We start from the raw sequence: 14,106 nt of genomic DNA on the forward strand, positions 1-14,106 counted from the left end.
AGGTTAGTGCCGGAGGTCCTACCAAGGCCAGACTTCACCTCCCTCCCTGGAGACTCTTCTCCCCAGGGCCCAACCCAGTTGGCGGGAAGGGGAGTGGCTGTTCCTGTACTTGGGTGTGTCTTACATCCCTTCCTCTTCCAGCAACAGCTACCTAGAGACTCACCCCATCATCACTACAGCCACTCTGCAGCTGCCCCATTCCTGCCACCTTGAAGATGTGCCCTGGTAACTGGCTCTGGGCCTCCATGACTTTCATGGCCCGCTTCTCCCGGAGTAGCTCCCGGTCTCCTGTCCGCACTAGAGGCGCCCTGGAGGAGATGCCAACCGTTCAACATCCCTTCCTCAATGTCTTTGAGTTGGAGAGGCTCCTCTACACAGGCAAGACGGCCTGTAACCATGCCGACGAGGTCTGGCCAGGCCTCTACCTTGGAGATCAGTAAGTATATGGCAGGCTGGGCACACAGTTGAGTGAGTGTGTGAGTGTAAATGTGTGCATGTGTGCGTGTGCGTGCACACGGAGGAAAGAGGCAGAGAGGCAGTGGGTGGCACTGCTGTCTCCAAGATGCAGATTAAGGGGCTATGCATGGGCAGGGAGGCTGGAAAGGGAGCAGGGTAGGGATTGGGGAGTTTGTATTATTGATATACACAACTCTGGCCAGAAAGAGTATATTCAAGTAAAAATGTCATTCATTTAGCAAATATTTATTGCCGTATGCCAGTGCTCTAGATGCCTTCTCTGACCTCTCCTCCATTGTGGTATGACTCTGAAAAAAGGCCGACATTGGGAGCCAGCACAGTGGGTAGGAAGCTGAAGGGCTGATCAAGCCACACTGCAGTGTATACAGAGGCCCTGCCAGATGGGGCTCTTGAGAGAAAAGCCCCAGGATAGAGAAATCGCCACTTCTGTCTCCCAAGGGTTTCATAGTCTATGGAGAGTTTTTCACATGCATTTTCTCTCTTAATCTTCACAACAGCCTTGTGAGGTGGGTACCACGATCCCCAAGTTAGAGATGAGGAAACTGAAGCTCAGAGACGTGCCCAAGGTCACATGGGCACTTGAGGTTCCAGTTCAGTGCTCTTTCTCCTTGAGTTTGCACTGGACAGGACCTTTGCACCGAGATATGACCTTGTTATCTGAAGGTATGGGCCACGTGAACAGCTGAAGGTGACTTCAGAAAACATGGCCTGAGCACGGAATAAATGGCAAAACATGAGATTCTGCATCAAAGGGAGTATAAAGTAATGGGGGAGTGAGATATGAGAGCAAACATCAGTATCATATCATTTCAAACTTGCCCAGGAAGTTAATATATGGTGTTCACATCTCTTCTGCTGCATCTCTGACCACATGCCTCTCTGCTGGAATACCCCTGCTGACAGGAAAAACATTCTCGTCCAGTGTTCCAACCTTCCCTCAGCTAGATTCTACTAATGGGTTGTACTTTCATACATGACAGGCAGATGCAATAAATCCTTTTACAGATGAAGCACAGTCTCCTGCCTCTGAGCACTCTCAGTATTTTACTGTGGCCATTGTTCACCCAACTCCCTAGTCTCCTCTCTAGGCAACACATCCCCAATACTGTCAACCATTACTCAAGGACAAGACTCCAGGGCTGGCCATCCTGGGTCTTCCCTGCTGGGTCCTCAGTAAGCAGAGACCTGCAGCTAATGCCGTGAGTGGGAATGGAGTGAGAGGGAAAACATGTAGGCAGCAGTCAGGTATGGACAAGGACTTCTGGCCCACAGATTCCTCAGCCTCCTAATCTCTACTCACTGCAGGGACATAGCTAACAACCGCCGTGAACTCCGTCGCCTGGGTATCACCCACGTCCTCAATGCGTCACACAGCAGGTGGCGAGGCACCCCCGAAGCGTATGAAGGACTGGGCATTCGCTACTTGGGGGTCGAGGCCCACGATTCGCCAGCCTTTGACATGAGCATCCACTTCCAAACGGCTGCCGACTTCATCCACCGGGCACTGAGCCAGCCAGGAGGTAAGAGGGGAAAGCAGGCAGGAAGGACAGACTCAGATGCTGAGGTCAAGAAAAACCGAAGGGGTCACCTATGGAGAGACAGATTTTAATGACATGACAAATGCTCAGAAGAGAAAAATAATCTGTTTGCCACTTTAAAAAGCAAAATATTAAAAGACAAGGAGGAAATCATCCAAGAAGTTAGCAAATTGCTGGGGGAGGGCCCATAATATGGGTGAAATCATTTTTAAATTGCTTCCTTTACATATGTCTACATTTTCCAGTTATTTTTACCTTGAGCATATCTTTCTCTAGTGATCAGAAAAAGTAAATATATAATTTAAAATTTAGTAAACATCCCTCAAAAAAATAGTTGCTAGAAATAGCAAGATAGGGCCTCCCCAGTGGCACAGCAGTTGAGCGCTGGCCTGCGAAGCTGCCTGAAGCCTCCGCAGCACCGGTTTGATCCCCAGGCGAGGGTCCCACATGGCGCAGACCTTTCCTGCCACGCCCGCTGCTCCCCTCAGCAGTGTGTTTCGTCAATCTGTCTATTCTGCTCCCCGCTCTGGCTCTGGTGAATTCTCTCACCCTTCCGCGCTTCGGACTGTACCCAGTGCTTGTATAAATAAATAAGTAAATAAATCCTTAAAAAAAATGAGAGAGAGAAATAGCAAGATACAAGGGTGGAAAGACAGAAGATGTAGCCGGTCAGACCCTGGGTGCTTTCCACTGATGCTTCAGGAATAACCAGAGTCCCTGCTCCACAGTGAATCTCGGTTTTACATGAGTGATGAGTCTCTACCGTTGTGCCCTGTTCTGGTTCATGGGGCCTGAGCTGCTACATGTTCTCCATCTCATTCTGTTTAGCTCCTTCTTTCTCCTCCCTCCAATCCCCCTCCACCTGCAGCCCCAATGCACACCATTTGCCAAGGCTCTGCATTCTTCCCACCACCAGTCCTGCTTCCATGTGCATCTACTTACCTGTCCTCCTCTGCACCTGTCACTGTGGCCCTCTCCCTAGCTTCCTCTGGCCCAAGCAAAAAACCCCACAGCTGTCTCTGTTTCTGTCCTCACAGGGAAGATCCTGGTGCACTGTGCAGTGGGGGTGAGCCGATCCGCCACCCTGGTGCTGGCCTACCTCATGCTGTATCACCACTTCACCCTTGTGCAGGCCATCAAGAAGGTCAAGGACCAACGAGGCATTATCCCCAACCGGGGCTTCCTGAGGCAGCTCCTGGCCCTGGATCGCAGGCTGCGGCAGGGTCTGGAGGCGTGAGGGGAGAAGGAGGAGCAGGAGGAGGGCAGTCAGGCTAGACCAGGCCAGGCCAGGCGCTGGGTCCCTGGCTCCCAGCTGAGAGAGGTGGTCCAGGTAGAGGGAGCAGAGGCCCAGATAACCAACCCATCCTCTCCTGTAGGGGGGAGAGTGAAAGGGCTGGAGTGACCCCAGGGCCCTGTTGCTGTTTGTCGGGAGGGGGTGGAGGTGAGGTTGGGCAGAGTGGTGGGCAGCTTTCCTGGCTAGGAAAGGAAGCAGCTGGGCTATAGGTTGAAGTCGGCCCTGCAATGCCAACACCCCTAGGTTCCAGCCAGTGTGCCCCCGTGATTCCAGTCCCTCCCCCTCTTTGTGCTAAAGTGTTCCTCTCTCTCACTTATCAACACAAAAGGACCATCTCTGTCCTGTGGCAGTGCAGATAAGTTGGGGTGCGGCAAGCCTGGATGTGCTAGGGCAGAGCTGCGTGGGGATGGCAGCGTAGAGACAGACGGTGAGGAGATGGTGTGAAAGCTGCGAAACTGGAGGGGAAAACCCACAGACGTGTTACTCCAAACACAGGAAGAAGAGGCGTGTAAGTTGGCACTGTGCCTGTGGGTGCCGGGTGAGGCCAAAAACTGCAGAGGTGCATGACTGGAAGTCTTTGTATGATCACTGCTGACTGGATCCCAGTGTCTCAAGGAAAAATAAAGATTGTAGACAAGACGTTCTCTTGAATCATTGACAGCTTAAATGATTTCCCCACACCTCTCTTGAGAACCCCAACCTTGCTGGGGAGAGCAACAGCTGCTAATTCCTTCATATGGGTCAGACCCCTCCCTGCCAACCCCCTCCCCTAACCCCACCCCAACTTTTGAAACTTTGGAGCTTTTAAGGGACGGTTTCTCCTGAGTCCTATTGGGCACTCTGGCTGCAGGTAAAATCTTTAACTGTCATTTCCAACTACGTCCACATAGGGGCAGCAGAGGACCAAAAACTTCTGGTTGGCAGTCATTTGTGTGACACCCCTCAACCCACCCTCCAACTCCCAGGCTTAAAATAGGTCTCTGTTCACAAGCTCAGGTGTGTAAGATATAGAACCTTATTTTCAAAAAGTCAGTCTGATTTCTATATTCGGTCCCCATTCTGTTGGGATAGTAGAACATTTTCTAAAATGAATCCCAGTACTAAATCTTACATTCAGAGTTTGGGTGTTACCTGGTACCAAATAGTTGAAAGGGAGGAAAGGAGGTGATATAATTGCTTCTCTTCTTCTGATCTCTCAGGGTTTACCTCAGAGGAGTATAGCACAATCTCATCTGTTAACTTAGTCAAAAATCAGATTCAACAACCAGAGAGAATATTATGATCTTTCTATTTATCCCAACTGCCAGATCGCAGGCTACCAAATCCCTCCTTTAAAAAAAAAGCAATATGGGGGCCTCCCCGGTGGCGCAGCGGTTGAGCGCTGGGTTGCGAAGCTGCCTGCAGCCTCTGCAGCCGGTTCGATCCCCGGCTGCTCCCCGGCCACCGGAGGAGTGTCCCACATGGCGAGCAGACCTCTCCTGCTGCCCGCTGCTCCCCTCAGCAGTGTACTTCGGTCCTTCTGCCTGCTCTGCTCCCCGCTCTGGCTCTGGTGAATTCTCTCACCCTCCTGCGCTTCTGACTGTACCCAGTGCATGTATAAACCAAACAAACAAACAAATAATAAATAAATAAATAAATAAGACATGCCTCTAGAAAATTAAAAAAAAAAAAAAAAGCTCACATAAAAAAAAAGCAATATGGGACCTCCCTGGTGGCGCAAGGAGTTAAGATGCAACCTACGAAGCTAACCACAGCCACTGCAGCACGAGTTCAATCCCCCAGCTGGCCAGGGAGCTACCCACATGGCACAGCAGACCTCTCCTATCTCTCCTGCTGCTCCCCTCAGCAGTGTGCTTCAGTCAGTCCACCTGTTTTGGTCCCCACCTTGTCTATGGTGAATCCTCTCACCTCCCCATACCTCTGGCCTGTATCCCTGTTCTTGTATGCATAAATAAATAAATAAATCTTAAAAAAAAAAAAAAAAACAATGTACCCAGAAAGAAATACCGGTCCCAATAGGATGAAAGAAAGAGGGAGAAACACAGAGGGAAAACACTTAATATTTATCCAAACTATATATCCTTCCCCAAAGCATAGAAACTCAGAATCTCAAAGCTGGAAGGTGCCTTGGTGGGTGATCCACATCTACTCTCCAAATTTGTCACTGACTTTGACAACAGTCCTGAAGCATTTGCTTGGATATTTCTGAAAGCAGGAGCCACTACTTAATCCCCATACCATTTTACCATCTCTCAATATTAGAAGGTTCTAATCTCTTTCTTTCTCTCTCTCTCTCTCTCACACACACACACACACACACACACACACACAAACAAACACACACACACACACACACACACACACCAGTGGTAGTGAGATGAAGCTGAAGGACCTGATAGCTTTTAGGGTACGTGGCAATCACACGGCAATTAGGGATTTTATCTCCCTCCCCACCTGGTTACATGCAGTGCTGCTTCTGTGTATTTCCACAGGGTTGCCATGGGAATTTAACGAGATATGGGACATAAAGTCCCAAGCAAGTCAGTATCTTTTTAATTTTTTTTTAATTTATATCTCTTACATCATTGTGTAGTCCCTGTAAAATTCCCACCACCAATTCAGCCATGAACCATCACCATGGTCCCTTGTGCTTGTCTCTCCCCTGCAAGTCAGTATTTAATCAGTGTTCTTCATCTCCCTCCATCCTTCCCAAGGTGTGGAGTCAGCTCTCGTGGGGTCTCCTGTGCCCCCTCCCATTTCTAGCCTAAAACCCCGATTATTTCCAAGAATCTGCACTTATGTTTCAATTTATCTCTCCCCACCTTTCCAGTACTGGCATCTAGAACAGGTCCCAATGTTTCAAGCTAGCCCTCCTAGCTGGGAGGCCAGCAAGATCTATGGCTCATCACCTTTTTTGTTTTACATCTAAAAGGGCAGGTTTATTATAAAAAGGGAGACAATAAGGACACTTGCATAGACACAAGTGAGCAGAAAAAGCTGCCCCAGAAAGGGACAGGTTTGCTAAAAGAGCAACCTGCGTGGGCACAGGTGGGCAGATGGCTGCAGTCTCATACTATTGAAAGGCAAGTTTACTTGAGGGATACAGGAAGGCCTTCATTAGGAATGTTGGCTCTGAGGAAAATGCGCTGATCCCCTCTCAGAACCGTGGGCAAAGGATATAAGTATAATTTAAAAATAAGCCTAAAATAACTGCAACTCACACAGAAACTATCACTCTGCTCTTCCAGTCTAGAACAGAACTATAGCTTACTTTGTCTAGTCTAGAAATATATTGCTGCTAATGTCACCTATTACCACAACCTTATGTGTGAGTCTGAGTATGCCTCAGCTAAGCCCTCTAGACTCCTCAAATTGAATAATTTGAAATTTTAATTCTAACCTCTAGTGAGGAAGTATAACTACTTAAGTATATTTGACCAAAGATCAAGCTTCACAGAGCAGATTACGTATTTTTATTATTTAACTTTAAAGTGCCTAAGCCCAAGATACTTTCTATCTTATAGATATTAACTCACTTAGCCCTCATAAAAACCCTATAAAGTAGGTGTAATTGCTAAAGAACAGGGAAATTGAGGTAAGTAATTTTCCCTAAGAGTTACTCCCACGAAGAATAAGTAGGACAAGGATTTGAACCTGGGTGATCCGTCTTCAGAATCTATGTGTCTCATCATACTGCTATGCCTTGCTTTCCTTTAAGTACCTCCAGTAAAGGTTGTGTGTGCGTGTGTGTGTGTGTGTGCGCACGTGCGCGCGCACGTGAGTGGGTGTGTGGCCCATGTGGTTCAAGAAGAGGAGTCCAGCATCGGGTTATATCAGATAGAATCAGTCCTCTCCTCCAAGGGACTGGGGGGTTACACCTATCACAGGAAGGGCTCACTCCCACCTACAAAATCCCAGGTTAAGAGTGTAATCTCATTGAGCCTGTTCTTGGGCAGTTGACCATCTGAACTCAACCAAAGGACTTGAAAACCAACTGAAATAAATTAGCTGTTGTTAGATTCAGCCTGTGCTTCCAGATGGCTAAGCCGCACCCCTTGAGAGCTGAGACTCACCTGACCCAAGTTCTTATCATCCTGCCCTGCTCCTTGGTCCTTGTCACAGCTGAACACCACTGTCATGTCCAGCTCAAATCCTGGTGGCAGCCTTAGTTGCCTCAGGAGGTGGGGAGTGCTTGCTCCATCCTTCACCTTGCAACTGAGTCCAGCTGAGAAGTTCCACAGGGAGAGGCAGATAAGAAAAATCGCTGTTTCTGAGCCCCAAGGAAGAACAGAAGAGGGTTATACTGGGGAGGAGGGCCGTACCAAAGGGCCCCTCCTAGGGAAGTTCCTGCAAAGAAAAGGAAGCCTGAATGGAGGAAGGGTGGGCCAGGTTATAATGAAAGATAAACCCTGTTTATCTAAGTTTATCAAAACTTATTTTCAAGGAGCAAAAGATCCAGGAGTTTAGAAAAGAGCCTTGTTCATACTCTAATTCTTGAACCTGTTCTTTCCTACTGCAAACAGGACTTTGCAGATGTGGTTAAAAGGACAGCCTTGAGATCAGGAGAGTACACTGGATTATCTGTAGGGCCCAAGACTGGGCCCGTTTCTCCCTGGTGGCACAAGGGGTTAAGTGTCAGCACTAGGAAGTGATCTGCAACCACTGCAGCACAAGTTCGATCCCCAGCCAGGGAGATGACCCACATGGCGCAGCAGACCTCTCCTATCTCACCTGCTGCCCCCCTCAGCAGTAGATTTCAGTCAGTCCACCTGTTCTGCTCCCCACTCTGTCTCTGGTGAATCCTCTTAACCCCTTTCCACCCCCTCACCTCTGGCCTACACCCCAGCTCTTGTATACATATATAAATAAAATTATAAAAAAAAAAAAAAAAAAAGACTGGGCCGGTTGCTGGCTATGAGGACTGGAAGGGGGCCATGAACTAAGGAATAGGGATGCACTGGAGGCAAGAAAGGCAAGGAAATGAGTTCTCCTCCAGAAAGGAGCCCAATCCCGCTGACACTTTGATGTTAACCTAGAAAGAACTGCATCAGGCTTCTGATCTACAAAACTGGAAGATAGTAAATTTGCATTGTTTAAGCTATTGTGTGGTGATTTGTTACAATAGCTTTAGTAAGCTATCACAGGCCCCTTGTCTTGCCACCATGACTTTGTTGCTTTGTTGCCGTGAACATCAAACCACTGGTTAAAAAGACCAGGATTCCTCTCTGACACTGTTTTAAAACTTGAGAACTAAGGACACAGGAGTACAGGGAGGAAGATTCACTTGGCAAGGGCTTACTGCGTCAGGAGTGGGACCCTGACCCCCTGAGACGAAACGCATCAGCAGAGGGCACCATGTTTCAACCTGCAACATCTCAGAAACTGGAAAAGCTTACACAAAATTTGGACTTCCAATTTCTCTTTAAAAAGTTGAAAGGGATGGTGACCCACATTTGCCCATGACAATAGTCTGAGTAGGTGTGGTCCTTTCAACAAGATAATACCTGCTTCCCAGTGAATCACTGCTCATCATTATGTATTTTCTTCTATTCAGCCTGCATCACTCAAGATCATTTGCCTACTCCTGGGGGAAAATCAACCCCCTACACTATTTCCTAATGTCCGACCCAGAAATTGAAAACATTTCTCATCCTGAAAAGCTCAGAGCAGCCCACCTTACCTCTCCTCCTAATCCCCTCCTATCCCCAGCCATTCTGGAACTTTCTCCATTCATGGGCAGTGGCCACTGAACTTCATAATGGCCTGGGATTATCCTTTAAATGCCAAATTCCCATTTAGCATCTGGAGCTGGACTAGGAGAAGGTGGCTGGCACCACCAGTCTGTCAGGAAGGAACCTTGGAAGCAAGTGGAAAGAGACCCAGCCCTGTCCTTGGGAAGCAGGGAGGGGATGTTTATCAGCACATGAGCCAGCTTCTGATGGTCTGCAGACTAAAAGAAAGGAACCCTCCTCCCGCCCTGGAGGGCGACTTTCCTGCAGCAGTTTGCATCCTTGAGAATTCTGTGATTAATTTACAAAGGAAAAATCAGAGAGATGCGCCTACTCCCTAGTCCCTGGAGTTTCACCCTCAAATAGGATCAGGGCTGAGCAAGTCTGCTTTCTCCATTTATCCTTGACAGAGTCTGAGTTCCTCATACCAGCTCAGGCCACTAAAGCCAGGAGGAGACAAAAATTTAGTGAAAATATTAACTTGGGGAGGGAGACAGTCTGCTCCAGAAATCTGCACATCTCCACCCAAAGGTGGAGCATGAGTCTAAACTACACAGGCCAACTCCTATGCTCCTTCCTAGTTCCAGGGCCAGAACCTTGGCCCCGGTGCGTTTATATTAGGAGGGGGCAGAGATGTCACCAGGTCAGGAAGAGGTGAAAAGCAAGGAGATGAGGCTGGACACACAGAGCAAAAACTGGTTCCATTATGCTCTGCCAATATTTGAGGACAGAAAGCTGCTAGCCACTGAACAAGACGAGGCTGTCATCCAACCTGGCTGAGGGCACATAGTCAGATAAGCACAACCTCCAAAATCCCACAACTGGTAGGAATCCTGGAGAACTTACACAGAGGTCTAGTAGAGACACTCATATGAAGCAGGGTGTGGAGAGAAACCCCACCAGGATTCAGAGAGATCATTTCTTTCTACTTTCGTACATAGTTTCTCTTTTTAAATATTTCTTAATAAAAAGATTCTACTTCTTTGAAAACAAATGGTCTGAAAACTACCAATCTTATCCAGCCCTTCACTTTATAATCATTCTGCAAGGGAGAGACCTGAGCCTAAGTCACAGAGCAGGCACCCACACCATGCCTCAGGTAGGGGGAGGTTGCTCGGCATCTGCCAGATTCCATTCTCCATTTCTTCCTGTTATTAATAGAACAGCCCTGAGCTTCAACCGAAAGCTGAGACTGCCTAGCTTGAGACTCCACTCTCCAGCTTCCTAGCGAGAGGGTGTGACACTGTTTTGGCTCTCACCAGTGGAATGGGGACAAGAGTCATGCTCTAGTGCTTCCGAAGAATAAGCTGGCCTTCTTTGCTTTCCACCCTCCCTTGGGGGTCAGAACTTAGGGTGGTAAACCGGCTTCTATATACCAACAACCAGGCCAGGCTGCCGAAGAAAAGAACCCGGGTCTCTGAATGGTTTCACAAAGCAGGACCACCTCCTCACCTGGCCCCTCTTTTCTTTGGAATATTTACAAAGCAGAAATAAAGCAGCCTCCATGTTTTTATGTCTCCTTACAGCTATATTATTTATCTATTGCTAAGTAACAAATTACCCCAAAAAGCAGTGACTTTAAGCAACAAACACTGCTTGTTTATGAGGGTTTATGGGGGTCAGAAATTCCAGAGCAGCCTCACTATGTAGTTTCGCCAAGTCTCTCAACACGTGGCCACCAGGGTGGTGGCAGGGCCTGCCATTCTGTGAGGTTTCACGGAGACTGAAATACCCATGTCCAAGCTCCTTCCCATGGCTTTTACCAGAGACCTTCTGTTCCTCGTGACTTCTTTTCTTTGGTTTGACCAAAGCGCGTGACATGACTTCTCCACTGGTGAGTGTTTTTGTGACCTGACTACTGACTTCCCCCAGAGCAAGTGATCAGAGAGAGGGAGAGGTAGGGAGAAAGGGCAGGAGGAGAGGAGAGGGTCACCTAGGGTATAGCTGGGAAGACTATGAATCTTGAGTTGCATCAATCGCCTAAAGTTTTCTTGGCACTGACACTCCAGGGCATCTGGACAGGAGAAAGTCAGCTCTTTTAAGAACAAAATAAGGAAAGCACCTCATTTCCCCACATATGAAATGAACTCTCCACCCTTTCAAAGAGTTTCATGTTCCTCTCCTGCAAACTCTTCTCATCAGAAATTAAAATGTTGTACTGTTTGTCTAATTTTGAAACAGGACATGCTTATGTGGGGCCAGTTATATTTTCTTCATAATCACCACAGTGAGCATTTTCTTTTTTTTTTTTTTAAATAATAAATTTTATTTTTATATTCCCCCATACAATTGCAAACGCCCCATTCTGACCCCAATCCTTCCCCTCCCGCCCCCCACCCCCCAAAAAGTGTCTCTGGTTCATAGTTTTTTGTTGATTTTGATTTTCACTTTCTTATATTCATTTTCCTGGTCCCTTATTTAAGTTTTCTAGATTCCTGCTATGAGTGAGACCATCCGGTATTTTTCTTTTTCTTTTTGGCTTATTTCGCTGAGCATGATCCCTTCCAGCGCCATCCATGTTGCTGCAAATTGCATGTGTTTATCTTTTTTGAATGCTGAGTAATATTCCATGGTGTATATGTACCACATCTTCTTGATCCACTCATCTATTTTTGGGCATTTGGGTTGTTTCCAAAGCTTAGCTATTGTAAATAGTGCTGCTATAAACATAGGGGTGCAGGTGCTCTTTGGAATTGATGTTTCTGTGTCCTTTGTGTAAATACCTAGGAGTGGAATTGCTGGATCATATGGAAGCTCTATGTTTAGTAGGTCCAGAAATCTCCACACAGCTCTCCACAGTGGTTGGACCAGTTTGCACTCCCACCAACAGTGCAGAAGAGTTCCTTTTTCTCCACACCCTCGCCAACATTTGTTGTTGCTAGTTTTTTTAATATGTGCCATTCAGTGAGCATTTTCTTTTATATTTTAGGGCTAGTCTCTGAAGTCCATGGAAGAAAGTCTCTTTCTAAAGGTGAAATGAGATGATTAAGTTTTCTGGTCCTGTGCTCCTCCACAGAATTAGCTGTCTCTCTTCCAAAGTGTTTCTCTAGTGCTTGCAAGGCCTTAAAGTGAGGGGGTTCATGTTGGGGAGGAGACGGATACTAGAGTGGGGCAATGGACCAAGAGAGCCCTTCACGCCTTAGGCATTTTTCTGGAGGCTTAGCCTTTCCTTTCCCTCTTTCTATGAGAGATTTGGAAACATAATTCTACTTCAGATTTCTCAAGTGGCTTCGAATGTAAGATCCATCGCCTTCTTTGCTGCTTCAGTTCCTTCCTCGGTAAAATAACCAGACATCTCCCAGGCTAATAAAAGCAGGGCTATGAACTATCATCTGATTGGGGGTAATGGGGGAGAGGATGTCCTGAGCAAACTCCATACAGGCTTTGTGGACTCCACCCCCATGACACTGGGAACTACAAATCCCATGATCGCCAAAGGGAGGGTTGCGAGAACCTGAGGGTGAAGTTAAGCAACTAGGCTCTTGGTTTGGGTATTTAACTGGCTGCGTTGGGGGCTGGGGGAGTTGCGGGCTTGGCCACCAGGTGTGCTAGGTTCTTTTTGCTCGCTGGGGCAGGTCAGTGGGATTCCAGGTCGTCGGAAGAGGTAGGACGCATTTATGAACTTATCTCCCTCTATTTCTCCCTGAGTTATTCATTTCCCATTTCCCCTTCCCTTGTAAATAAACCTTTTATCAACCTTTGTGTACATCTGCAGTTTAGCATTAATAAGTCCCCTTTAAGCCCGCGGGTGAGGACCCACAGTCAGGCAACTCCATTTTATATCGGGGTTTGCCCTGTAACACCTTAGCTCTTTTTATTCAAAAACAAATAAAAAGCTTAGAAAAATTCAGCATAAAATAACATTCTACAACCTGATCATCCAATGTATGTATGGGGGGTCAGCATTTATTGGCCAACCCAACATCATTCCTTTCATAGCAATTGTGTAGTCTTAACTTTTTAGTACAAGTCATAGTCATTTGGGGAACAAATGGTTTTAGAACTAAGAAAAAACTCTAAAGCCAGAAAGACCCCATTTGGCAGGTTCCAGGCTGTCCCAACACAGCTGAAATTTGGAGACAATTTTTAAATCTAAGCCCAGTTAAAGACCATTCTTTCTTTCTTTCTTTTTTAAAGATTTACTTATTTATACAAGAACCTGGGTACAGGCCAGATGTGTGGGAGGGTGAGAGGATTCACCGGAGACAGAGCGGGGAACACAACAGGCAGACTGAAACACACTGCTGAGGGGAACAGCAGGCAAGACAGGAGAGGTCTGCCCCTCCACGTGGGTTGCTCCACGGCAGGCAGGGATCGAACCTCCACAGCGCTGCGCTCAACCGCCTGCGCCACCAGAGAGGCCCGCAGACCATTCTTTCTGATGGCTGTGCTCATCTGAGGTCCATGTGGTGGTGATGGACATGTACACTGTGCTGACAGACCAGGTCTATCTCCACAAGAACTTCCTCTGTCCTATCTTCCAAGTGTCTTCCCACCTGGGCACACTCTTCAATCTAGGAGGGAGATGCTACTCACTTCCAGTCTTGATTTTCCCTTCAAAGTCTTGCCCTCCTTCACAGTTGTGCCCTGGAGGCATCTAGCAGGAACTCCTTAATGCAATTAAGCACACCTATCAACACCTTTCCCCTGAGCTAATGAATAGAAAGAACTATTAGATAAGTAGCAATTATCTGTGTTTTCTAATCTCTGTCCTGTACCTAGAACATGGCTTAAATTGTTTGCATGAAAATTTATACACATGAGCGGACACATATCCATTCCAAGAATATTTATTGAACCAGGTGCTGGAACCAGCAGAGTGGGGCATGCCCTGAAAATTTTCTTACAAGAAGGCCTCCTGAAGGGCTCAAACTCAGGAAATCACATATTCATTCTCATAGTCGCACAATACACTGCACTGTAGGTGAAGAGTGTTGATAAAGATGCAGAGGAAAAAAGAGACAATGATCAGTCCCAGGAGAGGTGAATTTTTAGCTAAATCTTACAGAATGTTTGTGAAGCACAGAAAGAAAAGGGCCTTCCAAATATAAGCAATGCTGTGTACAAG

At 47.1% G+C, this 14,106-nt stretch overlaps 1 protein-coding gene across 1 annotated transcript; it reads left to right on the forward strand.

The window, feature by feature from the left end:
• Positions 1–215: 215 nt before the first annotated feature.
• Positions 216–3,252, forward strand: DUSP26 (dual specificity phosphatase 26; the record flags this gene model as incomplete). The annotated part of the gene is made up of 3 exons (XM_084232845.1): positions 216–436; positions 1,783–1,997; positions 3,053–3,252. 3 exons carry the CDS (start codon positions 216–218, stop codon positions 3,250–3,252), a joined length of 636 nt encoding a protein of 211 aa, XP_084088971.1.
• Positions 3,253–14,106: the final 10,854 nt, after the last annotated feature.

Source organism: Talpa europaea, assembly GCF_964194135.1.
Source record: "Talpa europaea genome assembly, chromosome: 4".
Lineage (NCBI taxonomy): Eukaryota > Metazoa > Chordata > Mammalia > Eulipotyphla > Talpidae > Talpa > Talpa europaea.